The sequence below is a fragment of the Clupea harengus genome, chromosome 4 (assembly GCF_900700415.2).
Source record: "Clupea harengus chromosome 4, Ch_v2.0.2, whole genome shotgun sequence".
Lineage (NCBI taxonomy): Eukaryota > Metazoa > Chordata > Actinopteri > Clupeiformes > Clupeidae > Clupea > Clupea harengus.
In genome coordinates, this window is record NC_045155.1 from 32,209,846 (window position 1) to 32,230,394 (window position 20,549).

Sequence of the window (20,549 nt, forward strand, 5' to 3'; positions counted from 1 at the left end):
CATTTTTGTTGCATCGATACTTTGCAGAAAATGTGATGTTATCCCGAATTCTCAAACAGACTGCATTCAGTAGCCTATTTCTGGAGTGTGATTTCAGTCACGTAGGCGCAACTACGTCATGAATACAGCTGCTCACATGTGTTCAATGGGAGAAACAGATGTTTGTGTGATCCTACAAGCTATCAGGATGTGTTGATATTAAACTAAACTCTTGTTATTGTTTCACTCTGAAGAGTTGGACGTTGCATTGCTTACACACACACTCACAAAATACACAATAGCCTACAGAACACGGCCAGAGACATTAGGCTACTAGCTTCAGAAGTCCCACACAGGGTGTGTCCCTCGTCCAAGAACAAGTAAAACTTCGCAATTGAGTTAAAGTAAATAATTACAAGGTGCTTTGCAGATGTGACATTTCTCATCCACGACATACCAGCGGGGCATGGTCTGATGAGCCAACGCTGTTAGCACTTTCCAGAAACCTCAAACGAGTATTCAGGGGGTGGGGATAGGGAAAGGGTTTGTATCCTGTGCTGTAAGCAGCCTATTTCAAAGCAACTCCGCTAACTTCTGCTTTGCAAGAGCCATTTCCCAGGCACTCAAAATACAGTTGTAGATAGTGACAACTGGTGTAGTAGGCAATAAGATGAAATCGGTTATATTCATTGTTTTATATACGATCGCATTGTTAGTACTGTTCGCGTCAGTACGTTGTGAGAAAAAGGATTCAATTTCCGAAGGTAAGTCTGCAAAATTCCCGCAGTAGCCTAATTGTTGATCAAAGAATGTGCATGGATTTATGCAGACTGTGAAAATGCATTGCCGTGCAGATAGGTTATCACCAGTTGCAGCACGATCGAGTAGGCTAGTATTGATATGTAATCAGCTGCAATACACAGGCGTTATTTCAGCATGGGTAAGACGAGCATTGAAAAACTTGACCGGACTTTTCTAGAGCTTTCCGGGCCGCTGACGTGGACTGGATTCGGCTTGATGCGATTCAAGTAGCGTTTAAAGTGAGACGCGGTCTGAGAGTTTGCTTGGCAATAAAATGCATTTAACCGAGAAGCATATTTGTTGAAGCAATATGTTCGCACATTTAGGCCCACACTGTAAAGTTTTGTTTAAGAACGCGGTTCTAATTTTCGAGGAACGTGTGAAGTGATTCTGCGTGGTGTTAGATAATTGTTCTTGTGGTCTAGGGCGTCCTTTACGAGCTACCGCTTGAGAAATTATAGTTTTCAGAAAACGATCCTCTGTTCTAGAGTAGTTCATTACACTTAAATATATATATATTCAAATGTGTTTATGACATTTCCTTTGTCGTCAGTGAACAGCCATAGTCCATACCTCGATGTAGTTTATAGCCAGGCGAACGTTCCAGGTACGGTCTGGAGAAAGCGCATGCTTGTCTTCATTACAGACAAGATGCACGTTTGCTCCTGGATGAACATTATCGATTACACGATATCATATCGTACAACGTATCAAAAGCAAAACGTTCGTGCACTTCCTTTTTTAAATGTAACCTGGATTATTCTTGAAAAATTGAGGTGTTGAATATATAGATGTTTTCGTGTAGAACTGTTTAATTATATGATAAGGTCTATCTAAATAGCTCAATTGTACCATGTGCATGCGTAATTATTTTAACTAGTTTGAAAATGTATTGAAATATGTATTGTTAATGTTAGTGACAATACAGATATGGAAGTGTCATGTTACTGGATCTTGTTCTTGTAATTAAAATGCTCATTTGTCATTTTACTCTTTAGGCAATCTGATAGTTTTGACAGTTGCTACCGAAGAAACAGATGGCTTTCGGCGTTTCATGAGATCGGCTCAACATTTCAATTACACGGTTAAGGTACGGACATCTCCTTCATCTCCACGTTGCCAACAGTGTCTGTTGTGACCTGCAGTAAGCTGTGGGCATAGCAGGAGGGCTCAGCAAAAAAAATCTGAACTATACAGCAACCCTGTCCTTGATAAATAACAGTGGAGGGAGGAAGTGAGTGCAGCTGATTTGTCAACCCTCAGCTCACACTATCATTTACATTAGACACAACAGTAGACAGCAGCACACATCTGACTCAGATCTGGCCTGGGCAAACATGGCACAGAGCCACAGAGTCCGATGCTATCAGGAGATTGGCATGGAGCGCTGTCTGTAGAGAGGGGCAGCGTGCTCATGGGAATAGGGAACTTCCCAGCCTCCCCATACTCTGTTACCAGATGCATTGGCTGCATTGAGATCTCCATGTGCTGAAACGTTTGTGCTGTTTGACTGACAGGTTTGGTCATTTTGTGAATGGATCAGTCCCAGCATGGCGTCTGAATATTTCTTACTGCAGTTCAGTGTTTAATTTTGATACCTGTCACACACTCTTCATCATGTGTCAAGACACTTTGAAATACAGGTGGCCACTACAGCCTCTCACCAAGAGCCAGTGAATATTGGTGGTGACAACAACAACTACTACTACTACTACTACTAATATAACAACAATGCATTGTCCTAATACATTGTAATAATAATAATAATAATAATATAATATGATAAGAATAGTAGAAAGTCACTTAAAATGTACGCACACACAAAATCTGTGATAAGATAGATAGATAGATAGATAGATAGATAGATGGATACTTTATTAATCCCGAGGGAAATTTAGTTAAATCACATACCAAGCCCTGACTTGTGAGGAGACACCCTCCAACACTGTTTGAAACACTGTTTTGACTTTTTGTCTCTGCAGGTGCTGGGCAAAGGGGAGAAATGGAATGGTGGAGGCTACATGAGCCCCCCAGGAGGAGGTCAGAAGGTGCGTCTCCTCAAAGCTGCCCTGGAGGAGGTGACGGAGAAGGACAAGGTCATCCTGTTTACTGACAGGTAAATGGCTGGTTTGACACACACGATGATTGATGCTCTGGTCGTGTTTTGTCATGTAGTGAGAGTGTGAATTGGAAGGCCCGTATAGTATCTTACGAACATGGACACACACGCACACACACACACACACACACACACACCCACACTCTCACACAGACACACACACACACACACACACACACACACACACACACACACACTCACACATAAACATTTACTCACACACACATGCACACACACACACACACACACACACACACACACACACACATACACACACACATACACACACAGGGTTAGTTGCTTATGTTCTGTTTTGAGTCTGATAAATAACTCAAAGGTCATGTAGAGGCGGTAATATAATATTTGGTGCAAAAAACTTGGACATGTCAGATAGAACTTGTAAATTCTTCGTTGACGATTTGAATAGTTTCCGAGTTTAAAACCAGATGGTACTGTTCCAGTGTCCAGTGTCTGCTTGGAAGATTTTCATTCTTTCATGTAGTACGTTCTGTCTTGGAGCACCCCACACAACCTTTGCACAGCTTCTAGAAGCTTCTAGAGAAACTCTCAACTAGGAGATGACCTTCCAGGGAATACAAATGTCCTTTAAGGTCAACACCCCCCCTCCGTAGGCTTGTCAGGTCTCTAATGTCCACCTCATTCCTTCTGGTGCTTGTCTTCCTGTACAGCTACGACGTGGTGTTTGCCTCTGGGCCGAGGGAGCTGTTGAAGAAGTTCCAGCAGGCCAGACACAAGGTGGTCTTCTCCTCAGAGACCCTGATCTGGCCCGACCGACACCTGGAGGACAAGCACCCCTACCCCAAAGAGGGCAACAGGTTCCTGGGCTCAGGAGGCATGTCACCAACTTAACATCCCCTAAAATCACCATTATGGGTCCTAAAACTCTGCTAATATCACCAGTCTGCCATAATAGTTTAGCTCATTCTTAACAGCACCAGTATGAACTAGCATACTTCTAATGAAACCAGCAATGACTAATAACAAATAACAGAAGGGCATTTCTGTAAGCCTAGCAAGAGAAAAGTGGTTCATTAAGCTTTACTATTTCCTTAAAGCTGCATCAACTTCACACTGGCTGCAGGGTGTAGACCTCAGTGGGAGCAGACCTCATTAACACATGGTTTAACAGCAATGAAATAAGTCTGTGTTTTGGTGCAAAAAGATTTTTCAAAGATTCTTATAACCTCGTGTGAAATGAGTGTGAATGCTTTGGAATGGCTTTGCCTGAACATGGATCTCACAAGCTCTGTGCGTGGTCTCCTTAAAGGAGGGTGCTAAGTGCTACCTTGTGCTTAAAGACTTGGTATAAAAATAGAACAACTGCGGGAGGATTCTGGCATTGAATCACTTGGCCGTGTTTGGTCAACAGAGAAAGCTCCAGTGGGTAGATAAGTCTGATAAAGACAGGAAGAAGCACAGAGTCCAAGCGACCTTATATGAAAACCCCCACCTCATGTCTGTGTTACCTTAAATTTCATCCCTTCCTGTTTGTCTCGTGTGTTATAAACAACTGCTATAAATATTTTTGCTCTTCTGATGTGCAGGGTTCATGGGCTATGCTTCAAACCTCAAAGAACTGGTGTCCAGCTGGACAGGGAAGGACAATGAGAGCGACCAGCTCTTTTATACCAGGGTTTATATTGACCCAGAGCAAAGGGTATGATGCTTCACTTTTACATACATTTCTCCTCTTTAAAAGCTACAGTCCACGATTTAGGCAACTAAATCTGTTGACTGTTAGAGGACTGTGAGGGGCAATTAGCTGATTTTGAGAAAATATGAACTGGATTAGAATCGCATCGAACTGTAGTACCGAACTGTAGTACTTTATTCTTAGACTGGTTGGCTCATGCTGCATCATCAGATGGTGTTTATAATTTAAGAGTTTGTTTCCACCCCCGTTGGTATTACATGGTCGGAAGGAGGTATGGTGTTGTTTGTAATTAGTCTGGAGCTGTTCTGTATTTTCTTCAGTTCACCGACCGTTTTTCTCTTTTTGCAGAAAGCCCTAAATATAACTCTGGACAACAAATGCAGACTGTTTCAAAATCTCAACGGAGCTCTGGGTAAGTTTCACATGTCATTTACACCATCTTTGAAAATATATCTGGAATACTTTTTAAGATGACGCAAGAAACAGACTGTCCTCACTCAGCACTGCCAACAGAGAGAGGTCGAAGAAGCATAACACCCATTTTGCTCATGAAATCTCAAAGGCAGCTGAACTTGCTGACTCCACTGTTTTTGTCTGTCGTAAAGCTACTGGAGGCCTTCTGAGACTTCTCTGTAGAAAGCCGCCAGATCTGTTAAGACTTCCTCCTGCCAGATCAGCTCAGAGAGTGGCGTTGGCCTGGAGGCAGTCTGGGCTTTTATGCTGACGGGGGTGTAGGGGTGCCTCTGTGCCTCTTTTGTGTAAACTTCTCGTTAAATGGAGCATAATGGGGTGTCCGGATGTCTTTGATGTGGTAGTCATGGCGACGATCACCCTCACCTGGATTCTAGTGCCTTTGCACTAGGGCACTTAAAGAAGCTGGTACACTCTTCACAGCAGTCACTTTCTCCTCACTGTGTCCGTGTGTGTGTGTGTGTGTGTGTGTGTGAGAGAGAGAGTTCTGAGGGTTAGAAGAGGCCTGGGGGTGTCAAAGTTTTCATACAGGGTTCAGGAGGTGTGGTGTGTATTTAAGTTTTTGTGGGTGTTTTTGTGTGTGTGTGTTTCTGCGTGTTCATCTATGTGTGTGAGTGTGTGCATGTAACTGGCATGGGAAAAGTGGAGGGGAAGGCCTGCTAACAGTGTACACCCCCCCCCCCCCACACACACACACACACACAGCTGCACACACTCCCAGCTGCCGTCTGGTGGCGCCTGTGTCAGGAATGTGAGTGTGTGCTGTGAGATGTGCCTGAGCACACGTAGCCCTCAAAGCCCAGAGGAAAGCCCTGCGTGCTCTTCCTCCCCTCCCCTCTTCTCCTCCCCTCTCCTCTCTTCTCCTCCCCTCTCCTCTCTTCTCCTCTCCTCTCCTCCCCTCCCCTCTTCTCCTCCCCTCTCCTCTCTTCTCCTCCCCTCTCCTCTCCTCCCCTCTCCTCTCTTCTCCTCTCCTCCCCTCCCCTCCCCTCTTCTCCTCCCCTCTCCTCTCTTCTCCTCTCTTCTCCTCTCTTCTCCTCCCCTCTCCTCTCTTCTCCTCTCCTCCCCTCCCCTCCCCTCTTCTCCTCCCCTCTCCTCTCTTCTCCTCTCTTCTCCCCTCTTCTCCTCCCCTCTCCTCTCTTCTCCTCTCTTCTCCTCTCTTCTCCTCCCCTCTCCTCTCTTCTCTTCTCCTCTCCTCTCCTCCCTCCCTCTTCTCCTCCCCTCTCCTCTCTTCTCCTCCCCTCTCCTCTCTTCTCCTCTCCTCCTCCCCTCCCCTCTTCTCCTCCCCTCTCCTCTCTTCTCCTCCCCTCTCCTCCCCTCTCCTCTCTTCTCCTCTCCTCCCCTCCCCTCCCCTCTTCTCCTCCCCTCTCCTCTCTTCTCCTCTCTTCTCCTCTCCTCCCCTCCCCTCCTCTCCTCTCCTCTCTTCTCCTCTCTTCTCCTCTCCTCCCCTCCCCTCCCCTCCCCTCTTCTCCTCCCCTCCCCTCTTCTCCTCCCCTCTCCTCTCTTCTCCTCTCCTCCCCTCCCCTTCCCTCTTCTCCTCCCCTCTCCTCTCTTCTCCTCCCCTCCCCTCCCCTCTTCTCCTCCCTCTCCTCTCCTCTCCCTCTCTCTCTCCTCTCCTCTCCTCCCCTCCCCTCTCCTCCCCTCCCCTCTCCTCTCCTCTCCTCTCCTCCCCTCCCCTCCCCTCTTCTCCTCCCCTCTCCTCTCTTCTCCTCTCTTCTCCTCTCCTCCCCTCCCCTCTCCTCTCCCCTCTTCTCCTCCCCTCTCCTCTCCTCTCCTCTCTTCTCCTCTCTTCTCATCTCCTCCCCTCCCCTCTCCTCTCCTCTCCTCTCTTCTCCTCTCTTCTCCTCCCCACCTCTCCTCCCCTCCCCTCCCCTGTTCTCTCCTCTCCCCTCAGACACAGGAGACTCATGCGCTTGCAGGGACACTGGGCTGCATTGTACTGCTCTGAGAGAGGGCATTCTAAGGAATATTATTCTCAGCTGTGAGAGGAATGCATTTTGCCAGTGTTGGTCTGGAGGGACATCTGGGCAGGAAGTTTTTTTTATTTTAGTGGACTGTGTGAATTTGGTTTGTTGTGTGTAGGGCTGAATTGTTGAATTGTATTTTTACTGGGGTCCTACAGTAACGAGTGGATTTGAGGATCTAATGTTCATTAAAGTGGGGTTTTCTGTATTCAGTGTGTAGGTTTAGTAGATTTCTAAGCTGTGAGGACATGTACTAACAAGAGCCTGCCAGTAGAACACAAAAGCCCCTTTCTCCCTCCTGCTCATACCTGTGTGTGTCCCCCCCTGTGTGTGTGTGTGTGTGTGTGTGTGTGTGTGTGTGTGTGTGTGTGTGTGTGTGTGTGTGTGTGTGTGTGTAGATGAAGTCGTGCTAAAGTTCGAGGATGGGCAAGTCAGGGCCAGAAATGTGCTATATGACACCTTGCCCGTCATGATCCACGGCAACGGACCCACCAAGGTACATGGATGACCTCTGACCCCTAACCTATGACCTTATTATGAACAACTGAATGCTCTGAATGCCTCTGACAGCTATTTCACCTTCCAGGTGTTTTAAGTGAAGTCAGTTTGCTAACATTGAATTATAACGTATGCCTGGAACTTGATGATCGTCATGAAAAACAACAGCAATAATAATAAAAACAATAATAATAATAGTAATAATCATCATCTTTATATATATAGCACAGATGGTAATGTATGTCCACTCACACTGCTTTGTGTCTGCTCTGCCCAGCTCCAGATTAACTACCTGGGCAACTACATCCCTAAGCTGTGGACGTTTGAGACTGGCTGCACCGTGTGCAGTGAGGACCTGCGCCCTCTCTCTGGCCTGAAGGTGAGACGCTCCAGCCCACAGCCAGAACCAATAGAAGAAGCTTCACAGGGAGTTTAGATTTAGTATTCAGGGTAAACTAAAATAAGCTTCACAGACAGTTTAGATGGAGTATTCAGGGTTAACTAAAAGAAGCTTCACAGGGAGTTTAGATGGAGTATTCAGGGTTAACTAAAAGAAGCTTCACAGACAGTTTAGATGGAGTATTCAGGGTTAACTAAAAGAAGCTTCACAGACAGTTTAGATGGAGTATTCAGGGTTAACTAAAAGAAGCTTCACAGGGAGTTTAGATGGAGTATTCAGGGTTAACTAAAAGAAGCTTCACAGACAGTTTAGATGGAGTATTCAGGGTTAACTAAAATAAGCTTCACAGACAGTTTAGATGGAGTATTCAGGGTTAACTAAAAGAAGCTTCACAGACAGTTTAGATGGAGTATTCAGGGTTAACTAAAAGAAGCTTCACGGACAGTTTAGATTTAGTATTCAGGGTAAACTAAAAGAAACGTATTGGGCGGTTTAGATTAAGTAGTCAGGATAAACTAAAAGAAGCTTCACAGGGAGTTTAGATGTAGACGGGGAAAACATCCACTGTGCGTGGCTGTGAGCGATTTTGCATTGGATCGCTTCATAAAGTCTCATAGAACATAGGGCTACATTCCTCAGATTCCATTAAGGGATTCCATTGCCCTATGGTTCTCTATTCTGTGCTCCCAAAAAGATTGGCGGGCCTGTTCTAAGGCTCTAGTCTAGGGCTAGGCTCTGTTTCGGGCCTTTATCTGTAAACAGCTATGAGGCTCTATTACGGATTCTATTATAGATACAATTACGAATTTTATTATAGATACAATTACGGATTCTATTATAGATACTATTACGGATTCTATTATAGATACAATTACGAATTTTATTATAGATACTATTACGGATTCTATTATAGATACTATTACGGATTCTATAATGGATACTATTAGGGATTCTGTTATGGATACTATTCAGGCTTAAACTCAGGGCTATTGCCCAGTGGTTCCAGTGGTTCCAGTGGTTCCAAAAGAGATAAACCTCAAAGTTTTTTTTTTCTTTTAATTATGTTTTTATTCACTTTTATGGACATTGACTTTTATTTTTCACTATGTTCTTTAGCTTTTATTTTTTTAGGCTCTTGTAACTGTTATAATGCAATTTTATTCCATTCTTTTATTCTTGTTCTTGTCTTTATTTGTTCCTTTTGTTCTTATTTATGTAAAGCACATTGAATTGTCTCTGTGTATGAACTTGTCTTGCCTCGCCTTGCCTCAGGAGACAGAATACCCACTGATGGTCATCGGCATCTTCATCCAGCAGCCCACCCCCTTTGTCTCCGTCTTCTTCGAGCGTCTGCTGAAGCTCAAGTACCCTAAAAACAGACTCAAGCTCTTCATCTTCAACCAGGTGTGCCTCACCTCTCTCATCTAATCCTCCTCCTCCTCCTCACCTCACGTCCACAGCCAGCAGTAGAGTCAAGTCAGGTTCAGTTTAGTGGCTTTTTCTGTGAGCAACCACAGAGTGACCTCAGAGTGACCACACAGGAACCACATAGTGACCACACGGGAACCACACAAATTCACAGCTCCTCTCAGATCAAATAATCTATATCAGCAATCTGTTAATGATTCATCATTTGGTGAATATGGTTGGAAACAGAACTCCATACATCATGCTAATTACAGGATTGTAAGGATGTAAATCAATTCTTGTGGATGAAGTAGGGACGAGAAAATATGTAGGATTAGGGAATGTCACTGTTTTCACAAACGCTGATAGGCTAATTGGTTGGTCATATTCTGATAAATCTGATGAAAGTAGTTAACTCTAGAAGACAGCTGAGAGAAAGTGGGCACTGGATTTAGCAGTGTGCACTCACTGTTGTGTTCAATGTTAACGGTGACAGGAGCCTCATCACGAGAACCAGGTGGTCAGCTTTGTGAAGGATCATGGGATGGAATACCAGGCGGTGAAGCTGATTGGTCCCGAGGAGGGCGTGGATGCCATTGAGTCTCGTAACCTGGGCTTGTAAGTCCACAGTGCTCTCTCATCTTACTGCTTAGTACTGTACTAAGTGGTAGTTAAAGCTCTGTTAAAACAGTTTACAATAACAGACATTTGTGTTTACCTGTTTGGACAACGTTAGCATACCCTCGACAAGAGTGTTCTAACTTATTACGAGCTTGACCTTTCTCTTGTTGGGTGTTGGGTGTTAGGTGGGCAATTGCTTCACTTTAAACCACTGGCATACACGTAGACCTAAGTGTCATTGAATTGAATTGAATTGAATTGAATTGAACTGAACTGAACTGAACTGAACTGAACTGAACTGAACTGAACTGATTTCAATGGAACTGAATGAACTGAATAGATTCATTTCAAAGTGTGATGTCTCATGTATGTGTTTTCTGCCTGTCTTTCAGTGCGGAGTGCAGAGAGGACAGTGACTGTGAGTATTTCTTCAGTGTGGACATAGAGGTGGTCCTGAAGAACGAGGACACTTTGAAGATCCTCGTTGAGCTCAACAAGTAAGTTTGATCACATCATGCAACCACATCACTACTGCCCATCCAGAATCTTTGCGGTTTGTGTGGGTGTGTGTGCGTTTGTGTGAGAGAGAAAGAGATAGAAAGAGATAGAAGTTGTTTGACCAAACCATTGACCATAGATTAAAAATAGAATGGATTTCCAAAGACATGATTCTTCGTTTGTTTATTTGTAAATAGTGCATAGGCATTATCACTATATGCAATGACCACTTGACCACCATCTAAACTTGTTTTAAAGTCCCTTAGTGACATGGTAGGGGCCGTATTGGACTGGTATCCAGTGAGACCCTGCTCTTGTTCTTCCTGCAGGCCCCTGATCGCCCCCATGATGATCAAGCCTGGGAAACTCTGGACCAACTTCTGGGGAGCCCTCAGTGCGGACGGATACTACGCCCGGTCCGAGGACTACGTGGACATCGTGCAGGGACGCAGAGTGTGAGTTTGGGTGGTTTACTGCTCGTCTCCTGACCGTTCTTAAGCGCTGATACCCATCGGTCTCAGCACAGGACTTGTCATAATAACACTTGTTGCTGGAGACCTGATATTCTTAGCTTGTTCTTAGGTAAACATTTTGGATTTGGTTTTTGTGGTTTTGTCAAGGATTGTTTCTGTACATTATCAAAGGTTTTCTAGACCTCAAAAAGAGGGAAAAAATCATTTAGAAGTATAAACAATTCAACGATGAAAGCCTGTATTCATTATTCATTTGTCAATGTCCATTGTTGTCCTGTATTATGGTGTTCTTATGAGTGCTTCCCCATCAGAATGGTCAAGTAAGCAGACACACTAGCACATCACATACTCCACATCTGCACGTAGTCACTTAAGATGGACTCATCTCTCCCCAGTGGGATCTGGAACGTTCCGTACATGTCCCACGTGTTCTTGGTGAAGGCCAGTGTTCTGAGGCACCAGCTGAGTGCAGCGGACCTCTTCCGCTCCGACACCCTGGACGCCGACATGGCCTTCTGTCGCCACGCACGAGACCAGGTGAGACACATCCCTCTCCTCGTCCACCATCTCCTTCTCTGTTTCCTCCTCTATGTCCTGTTTACTTCATCCATCCTTTCCTCTTCTCATCCATTTCCCTCCCCCTCCCTTCCTCCTTCCCTTCCTCTTCTGTCTCTTCTTCATCTGCTTACGTCCTCCATCTCCTTTCCCACCTCTGTTTACGTCTCCTCTTCCTCATCCTCTTTTTTAACCACAGCATTGCCTTGTATTTGTCTGATCTTATTCCATGTTGAAAGAAGTAAATGTTAAATTTGTTGTATCACCATTATCCTTTTTCAGTCAATGCTATTATGCCATCTAACTTCCTGCCCTTTGCCAAATACAAATAGACCTCCTACACAGACATACCCCAGAGGCATACCACGGATGGCACAGTTTAGTTTAATTAGTTTACTCCCTCTTACGGGACTGACACACTGAAGATGTGTTTGAATCCAAACCTGCCTCAGACATATCAATCCAAAAGCATTTTGTTTTTGCCCAGAGACTTTCGGACAAACACGTAGCGTAGTCTTAGGCTAGCTGTGACTTGTCGACTGTATATGAATGTGCACTTACTTGCCCTTGTTAAGTAAACACAATGAGTAAATACACTGAAGTTTGATTGGTAGATGTTATGTAGTGTTTACTCATTGTGCAGATTAGTTGTGTCTGTGCGTCCTCACAGCTGGTATTTTACAGACATCTGTCTTTCTGATGAAGGTACTAATGCTTTTTTTTCACAGGCAGATAGATGTGATTACAGACAAAAGGAGGATGTGTATTTTTTCAATAGATCCCATTCATGATCCATTTCCCCTGTCTCGCCTGCAGGGAGTTTTCATGCATGTTACAAACCTGCACTCCTTCGGACGAGTTCTGTCGACGGAAAACTACCAGATGAATCACTTGCACAACGACCTCTGGCAGATCTTCGAGAACACTGTGGTGAGGACGCAGCTGCTGGGTGATCTCACAGACACGCCTCAGTGTGGGCAGGAAAAAAAGAGAAAAAAACTTAATTGTCACTTTGGCAGATAGCATCAGCTAAATTCCCCTCACACAGTGAAAGATCTGTCATTCTGTCACTTTTACTTCTGCCTCTATAAAACACCTCATAACCAGTTTTGATTTAAAAATGGACAGACAGAAAAACTGAAACAGAACAGAAAAAATATTTCCGGTGACATAGAGAGTTTTTTTAGTACACGCCTCCCAGGAATCAAATCCATAATCCTAACGCTTCTAAGGCGGGGCTTTATCAACGTTCCTTCCTGTTGAGTTACAGAATGATTTGTTGATTGATATTCCAATATCTTCTCATGAATTTTAAATACAAAACAAAAGCCCTCACCCTGAAGACATTCACAAAAGCTAATGATAAGAACACAAGAATATATGCTTGACTTTCTTCTGCTAATTTACTGAAGATAATGTAAAACTTTTATTTACCGCAGGCTTCTTGTGTTACTGTGAATACTATACCGATAAAATACTAGAAAAGAACTACACTATGATACTGGATGATGTAAAACTTTCACTTTTTGTGTTAAATTAAATATAAATAAAATAAAATACTAGGAAAGAACTACACTATGATACTGGCCAATAGCTGCAAGTAACTTACCGTAGTGTTTACAGGAACTATTTAACAGTGATATGATCATGGTTATGAAGAGAGACTGTAGTCTCTTTGTTTAAGGTTTTAAAGTGGTTTAAAGTCAATGGGAATCGTACCCAAGTATGACTTAACGCTTGCTTGCCTTAAATAGTAAAACCCTTTTCACCCCCCCCCCCCCCCCCCTAACCGCGCCCCCCCCCCCACAGGACTGGGAGGAGCGATACATCCATGAGAACTACACTCGCATAATGAAGGACAAGTTATTAGAAACGGTGAGGATTGGAGTTTGTTTTCCCACTCATACTACTGTTGACTGTCTCATCAATATCACTCACAGAGGGTGTGCAGAGGACATTCACAGAACATGGTTTGTATCAGGAAAAGAAGTCACTCAAGACGACCAAGCTGTTCGCTGTTATGGGTAATGACTTGAAGAGCTTAATTTCCTGGATAGGAATCATTCATGACTGACATTGCAAATGCTGTTTTACATTATTCACTTCTGCACACTGGTTGCTACTTGGCTTGTTTTTTGATTTTACATATACTGTATGTAACCAAAGTAAACAATACTATGTAGTATGTACAGAGATAGGAAAACAAGATGGATAGATAAGTGGTAAAGCTTTTAATGTTGTAAAGGGTCAAATAAGTTGCGTACGGGCTTAAAAGACGTCCATCAAGCTGAACATGATGTGTTTTTGTGATTTTGTTTGGTTTTCCTTCAGCCCTGCCCCGATGTGTACTGGTTCCCCATCTTCTCCGAAGTGGCGTGTGATCACATCGTGGAAGAAATGGAGAACTTTGGGCAGTGGTCCGGAGGAGGCAACAAGGTATGTACCTCCACATTCGATCCATCTAGTTTTTTCAGTCTCTGTCTAAGCGCCCAAAACAAAAAATATTGTATGGAATTCACAGGAATTCTTGTGAAATGTTATCTATTCACTGTTCCTTTGGAATTACAGCATTTGTATACGTTTAGAAGCAGCTTTGTTACAAGGAAAATGACAAACTGCACTCTCTATATTTTCATTACTACTGTGGAAAAACATCAAGCTGCTAGTTAGGTGAAGGACCAGTAGAATGAGCCAGGTTAGATGGGATAACATTGCCTTGTGGGAATTAGTTGAGAAGAAACCGGAATAATCCTCAGATAATGTGTTCTAGTGACAGTCTGTGTGTTTTGACCCAACAGGACCAGCGTATCCAAGGGGGCTATGAGAACGTGCCCACCATAGACATCCACATGAACCAGATCAACTATGAGAAAGAGTGGCACAAGTTCCTCGTGGACTACATCGCGCCCATCACAGAGAAGATGTACCCGGGCTACTACACAAAGGTGAGCCCTCTTTTACAAACACGTCTCATCACCGTCTCATGACTGTCTCATCACTGTCTCATTGCCGTCTCATCTGTTCTATCCAATGAGCAGGTGGAGACTGTTTTGATCGGTTTGATTAAACTTATAGATGTACCGAACAGAGTAGAACAAATACAAATTTGTCATTATTAGTTACTTCTTTTGAACAGTGGACAGTGGAGTTTGTATTGAAACACATATTCTATTGATCTACAAACAAGTAGTTAGCAGGATGTAGTTAGGTATGCTGTGTTATGTGTGTTCTGAGATGGTGTATACGTATGACTGATGGAAAAACTTATTTAAAATGTAATACATGTTTAAGATGCATATTGGCCCTCATTCTCGAACATTTTCTGAAGTTTCTTCTGAAATGTTTCTTACGGGCTTCGGAAAAACAACGTAAGCAAAAGACATCCGCCAAATTCATGCACGCTTGAAAATGTGGTCCTACGCAGCAGAAGTTTTCTGGGCTGTGCTCCCCCGGAAGAGTTTTCTTAAATTGAAAGCGCGTTCTCGTGCTCCTGAATTTGCATACATACACGCCCTGCCAGCTCCTTATAAGGGCACGCAACCGTAGTGACGTGTGCAGTCGGAATCGACCGAATCTACACGAAAGCAACAGCAGTGTTCGTGTACATTACATTTAGTCATTTAGCAGACATTTTTGTCCAAAGCGACGTACAAGGGATAGAACAGCCAAGCTACGAGCAATAGAGACCTAGTGTAACAATAAATACTACTTTACATAAGAAATAGAAAAACGAAATAGGAAATAAAAACGAAGTGCAGGAATGTAACTGCTATAAGTGCAAGTTAAGCACTAGTCGAAGTGCCAGTTAGGAAGGGAGGTGCTCTCTGAAGAGTTGGGTCTTCAAAAGCTTCTTAAAGGTCGAATGGGACGCGCCTGCTCTGGTAGTGCTAGGCAGTTCGTTCCACCAACGTGGAACTACTTGAAAATTCTGGATTGCCGTACTTGCACAGACGGCAGTGCCAAACGACGCTCACTAGACGAGCGCAGCATTCCGGTGTAGTGCTTTTATTTATTTTATGACATCACGGTGCCTCGTAGAATCATGACTATAGGCCTACATGTGAAACGTAATTGTTAATGATACTTTAATCCGAGGATCTGTAGAGTTGATGTGAACGCAATCACCAACGATTTCTCACAAATTCATTAACACGGAGAGTTTTCTTAAATGCGATTCCTCAAAAAACCACAAGATGGCCCACGGGGTTTTTTTAAGGAATCGCATTTGAGAAAACTCTGGCCGAGTTACGACTGCTATTTCGAGTTCGGAAAGTCTTCTGAAGTTCAGAGCAAATCCCAGATGAGAAAACTTTCATGAATGCCAAATGTTGTCCTAAATCCAATTCAGAAGAAATTCCTCTTAAATTCCTCTTAAATTCTTCTTAACTGCGTTCGAGAATGAGGCCCATTGTTTTTAACTGAACAGGATTTTATCTCTTTGCAAAACATGACAGTTTGGTGGGTTTGTGGAGCATTTTTTTATGTATGGAATAACTTGCATCCTAATGTAGCACAAACTTGATGCAGAGAGCTTTAAATTGTCAAACCAACCTCTCTTGAAAAGTCATGCCACACACTTTAATATATATAAACTTTGTAGCTATTTATTGTGTAATTTATAGCAATCCATTTCATATGCCTTATTTAAAATAGTCCAGTCTGTACGTGTCTGTCATCTAACAACACTAGTAGTAATATGAATAGCCAATGTGTTGTTATTATTATTATTATTATTATTATTGTAATATTATTATTATTATTATTTTATTTTTGATCAATAAGTTATAGGCTAGATCCCAGCTTGAGGTATATTTTCACTGTTAAATGCACTGATCTGAATCTCTTTTCCCGTCAGTGCACGTCATACCTCAACTTTGTAGTGCGATACAAGCCAGACGAGCAGCCTCTGCTGGCACCCCATCACGACGCCTCTACTTTTACTATTAACGTAGCTCTCAACAGCAAAGACATTGACTATCAGGTAAACGACCTCACTGAGGCCACACAGGTTCAGCCAGCCGCTATAGCAGGGCCACCCCAGAGGTCTCCCATAACTCCTCTGCCTAGGGCACTTGAGGCTGCAGGTGGTATCCCCTCATCCCTGACTCCATCCCTCGCTCTCTCTCCCTCTTTTCCATCCTCTGCTGCTCCCTCACTTTCCTCCCACGGAAAGCTCAAGGAGTGGGCCGGGGATGGGGGCCTTGTTTGTTTGTTTGTTTGTTTGTTTGTTTGTCCCTCTTCAGTGCGTTGCATGACCCGTGGGCTTCTCTCTGGTCTTCTGTGGTTGTGTTTCTTTGCAGGCTCAGTTTGATCTGGCGTTCATAGTTAGATATAAGCCCGACGAGCAGCCGTTTCTCAGGCCGCACCACGACGCCTCCACTTTCACTATAAACATTGCACTCAACCACGCGGGCACTGACTACCAGGTGAGTGACGACAGCACAGACTGGCCTCCTCCACTGATACCACTGTGTCATGGGTCACCGGATGGAATATGGTCTTTAAGAAGATACTGTTAGGGGAAGCACAGTTCGACCCTTCTTATCACCTCTGGTCCAAACATGCTCTTACACATGCAGACTAAGTGGGGTCAGTTACAAACACACACACACACACACACAGAAACACAGAAAAGCCATGTTCCTGCTTACATAAGCACATGATTCATACAAGGCAATTATTAATACAAGGCACTTGATTAATACACTCATACTTGATTAAAGTCAGAGTTTCATATTTCCCTATCAGATACATACAGTATGTTTACTGTGATCTATGGGTAATAACATATGCTGAGTTTCCCCAAAGAGTACCCAACGTGTGGTGAGTAAGAACAAAGATATAGATAAAGATCATATAGATGATTAAGATCAGTATTTTATTTATATTTGAGTGGAATTTGTAGGAGAGACTCTCAGCTGATGAGGTGTAGGGGACTTTGGTGCCGTGCTATAAGGCTCAAATCATGTTCCCAGCTGCCAGATTGATCATGCAGGGCTCACTAAATCACCCGGAGTGACGGCGGCGGGATTCTTGAGAAACTCATTGTGCTCAGAGCAGGGAACTGCAGCCTGTTGGGACTTGTTGCCCCAGCTCTTAAAGCAGGGCAGTAGAACCCTGGATGGGGGGGGGGGGGGGCAGAAGTGTCAGGACAGGCAGATGGAGAGATCCCCTCACTTCTCCCGCATACTCCAGATGCCATCGTCCGATCCGGAGCAGTGAGTGACAGTCGGCACTACAGGTCTGTCACGGCACACAATACACAAGTCACGTCCTTCTCAACAGGGGAGAACATTTGGGCCGTTTGTCAGGGGCCCTCCCTGTCAGTGTGTCTCAGCCAGAGGTAGAACTGTGTGTTCTAGTTCTTCCCTTTCAACACTGCAGTAACCCATGGATGTGTGCAGTCTTGCTGAGGATGGCATGGCATGGTAGAGACTCCCATGCACCTCTCCGTAGTTAGTACGTTAGTAACGATCCTCCAGCATGTTACTCCCGCTGCTAGTTTTAGTTGAATGTTTTCAACATCAATATCATTTTGATATTTTTGGTGTATCTTCTCTTCCTAGGCATGTTATAGATGCATGCTATGTTGAAAATATGTTGTTTGTTCTTATGATTTTCTCTGACTCTGAATTTCATTTGATCCCGGTGTGTCATATTCACCAGATTCATTCTCACCTTGTATTAACTCCAGAAGTCCTATTAGTGGTTAAATGTCAAATTAGTACATAATAATAATAATTTGCTGTTGTTAGACATCTGTACAGAAATGTAGATTGAATCATATTTTAATTCAGTTTAATTCAGTGCAAGTTCATTTGTCATGGGCACACAAAACTAATGCATGTCAAAGCAGTTTTATTCGGTTCAAGTTAATTTGTAAATACTGCAGTGTTTGATGCTAGTTGGCTCTCTGTGCAGTGCAAACTGTTTCCCTGGTCTATGAAAGTGACACCAGGTTAAGTTCTCCTTTAACTTCGTTTCTCTCCACTCCTCTCCTTTCTTCCCAACTCCTGTTCTGTCTTCTCCTTCCCACCTATACTCTCCTTCTCCCCTCCTCACCCCTGTCCTCTCCTCTCTGTGACTCTTTTCCCCTTCTTTCATCTCCTCTTCTTTCCCACTCTTCCCCTCTCCTCTCCTCTCCATGTCTCCCCTCTCCTCACTCTCCTCCTCCTGTCCTGTCCTCCCTCTGCTCCTCCTGTCCTGTCCTGCCTCTCCTGTCCACTTCTCCCTTCTTCTTGATTCTCCTCTCCACTCCTCTCCCCTCCTCTACTCATTTACTCTCCCCTCCTCTCCTCTCCTCTCCTCTCCTCTCCCCTCCCCTACTCATTTCCTCTCCCCTCCTCTCCTCTCCTCTGCTCTCCCCTCCCCTACTCCTGACCCATCCTCAGGGTGGAGGTTGCCGGTTCCTGCGGTATAACTGCTCCATCCAGGCTCCGCGTAAAGGCTGGACCATCATGCACCCGGGCCGCCTCACTCATTACCACGAGGGCCTGCCCACCACGGGAGGCGTCCGCTACATCGCAGTGTCTTTCATTGACCCTTGACCCCGCTGCGCTGGCGCCTTCTGCTCATCTGGTGCTCTCTGCCTGACACTCCACTGGCAGAAAGGGCAAAGTTTGGTTTGTTGTCAAAGCTTCAGGGGAGACATGAATCCGGAACGAGTGTTCAGATCATTTTGAAAAGCTGAGAGTGTTTTACTTTAGAGATGGTGCCTTACGTTTGAAAGCATAAATGTGTTTTTGTAAATTTGTATACAGTGAACAAAGTTTTATACTGAGGATTGATCTAATCCCTTTTGCAACTGCATCTGTGAACTCAGGCATATTGGACACTGATTACAGTTGAATTGAAGCAATATGCAAAGTGGTGTATCTTAGTAAACTTTCGTGATACTAGGCCTATTTATTACCATGTGTATTTGACTCCATTAAGGGTCATTATTCCAAAGACATGACTGGGAAATTTGGAATGTGCAATATTTGAAGAACGGGATTTTATGCACATCTTGAATTGGTTCTACACATGTGCGCTGACCATCTTAACCAGGTGCATCACCACTTTGTTTTCATTTATAAGAAAATGTGATAAAAAAAAATACGGAAAATCAGCCAATATTTGTAAACTGCAATGTGTAGAAAATATTCTTCCTATTTCTGTGATTTTAGGACAACTGTTTTGTTATTTGTTAAAGGCAACAACACACTGAGTCTGAGCCTTGAGTCAATAAATAACTTAACAACGCCCACTTGTACGTGTGTGACTTTATGTTTACACTTATTCTCTCAGCAGCCTCTTTTATCCTAAATGCCTGAGTACAGTATGGCTATGCATTTTATACTGTGTGCTCCATGAATATTATGGGCCTGTTTGCAGATGGCTCTTCTCCTATAGACATGGAGGGGGTAACCATGGTAACACTTGTAACACTACACAACCCCCTTAATGCTGTTATTATCTATGTTGAATATCACTGGCAAGGGCACAATAATAGCTTTATGTCTGCTTAATGGGTGTTTTTTGTGTAATTGTGTATGTTTAAATGGCTGCCAATTGGTTTAAAGATCCCACTTTGTATAGCTGTGCTTCGCTGAGGGTTTTAGGTAGTGTCATAGAGACAGACGTGACTTTGGCAGCACATACAGGAAATGTTCATATCCGTCTGGCGTTGTGGTTTGAGGCTGCCCTGTTTTCTGTGAAATGCTGCCCCCTACAGGACTTCTATGATTTCACACAACTATGCATCGCAATACCATTTCATCCATCGTGCAAATGTGTATAATGGGAGTGCACCTCCCTTACATCCAGGGCCGGCGATTGCTATAGGCGAACTAGGCGACTGCCTAGGGCGACAAATGGGTTTGGGGCGCTCTCTAGTGTCGCCCTTGGACCTACTTCCCATTAGTCATACTTAGAATAACAAGCAAATTAAAACATGTTTATTAATCATGATCATCCTAGGGCGCCCCTTCAGCTACACGTTTACTTGTCAACCTAATTTTTAGATTGAATTGATGGTTATTGTCGATAATTTCCAAGGGGGGGGGGGGGGGCGGTTGCGTTAAGTTAAGTTAAGTTAAGTTAAGTTAAG

The 20,549-nt window shown here is 43.8% G+C and overlaps 1 protein-coding gene across 2 annotated transcripts; it reads left to right on the forward strand.

Moving 5' to 3' along the window:
• The first annotated feature begins 476 nt into the window (after positions 1–476).
• Positions 477–19,702, forward strand: plod1a (procollagen-lysine, 2-oxoglutarate 5-dioxygenase 1a). 2 transcript variants are annotated; one of them, XM_031567067.2, is made up of 19 exons: positions 477–743; positions 1,779–1,870; positions 2,763–2,896; positions 3,589–3,752; positions 4,465–4,577; positions 4,923–4,986; positions 7,405–7,502; positions 7,782–7,883; positions 9,177–9,308; positions 9,808–9,929; positions 10,325–10,429; positions 10,760–10,885; positions 11,299–11,440; positions 12,275–12,388; positions 13,268–13,333; positions 13,790–13,894; positions 14,257–14,403; positions 16,314–16,439; positions 18,850–19,702. In XM_031567067.2, exons 1-19 carry the CDS (start codon positions 650–652, stop codon positions 19,003–19,005), a joined length of 2,202 nt encoding a protein of 733 aa, XP_031422927.1. In that variant the 5' UTR covers positions 477–649; the 3' UTR covers positions 19,006–19,702. The 2 variants fall into 2 exon arrangements, with proteins under 2 accessions (XP_031422927.1, XP_031422928.1); XM_031567068.2 differs by lacking the exon at positions 16,314–16,439 and adding an exon at positions 16,759–16,884.
• The last annotated feature ends 847 nt before the right edge of the window (positions 19,703–20,549 follow it).

Excerpts from the sequence above, each read along its gene's own strand:
- plod1a (XM_031567067.2), top strand. The coding sequence starts at position 650 with ATGAAATCGGTTATATTCATTGTTTTATATACGATCGCATTGTTAGTA. Across the intron at positions 2,897-3,588 it reads GTCATCCTGTTTACTGACAG|CTACGACGTGGTGTTTGCCT; the intron begins GTAAATGGCTGG and ends CTTCCTGTACAG. Across the intron at positions 13,334-13,789 it reads AGGACAAGTTATTAGAAACG|CCCTGCCCCGATGTGTACTG; the intron begins GTGAGGATTGGA and ends GTTTTCCTTCAG.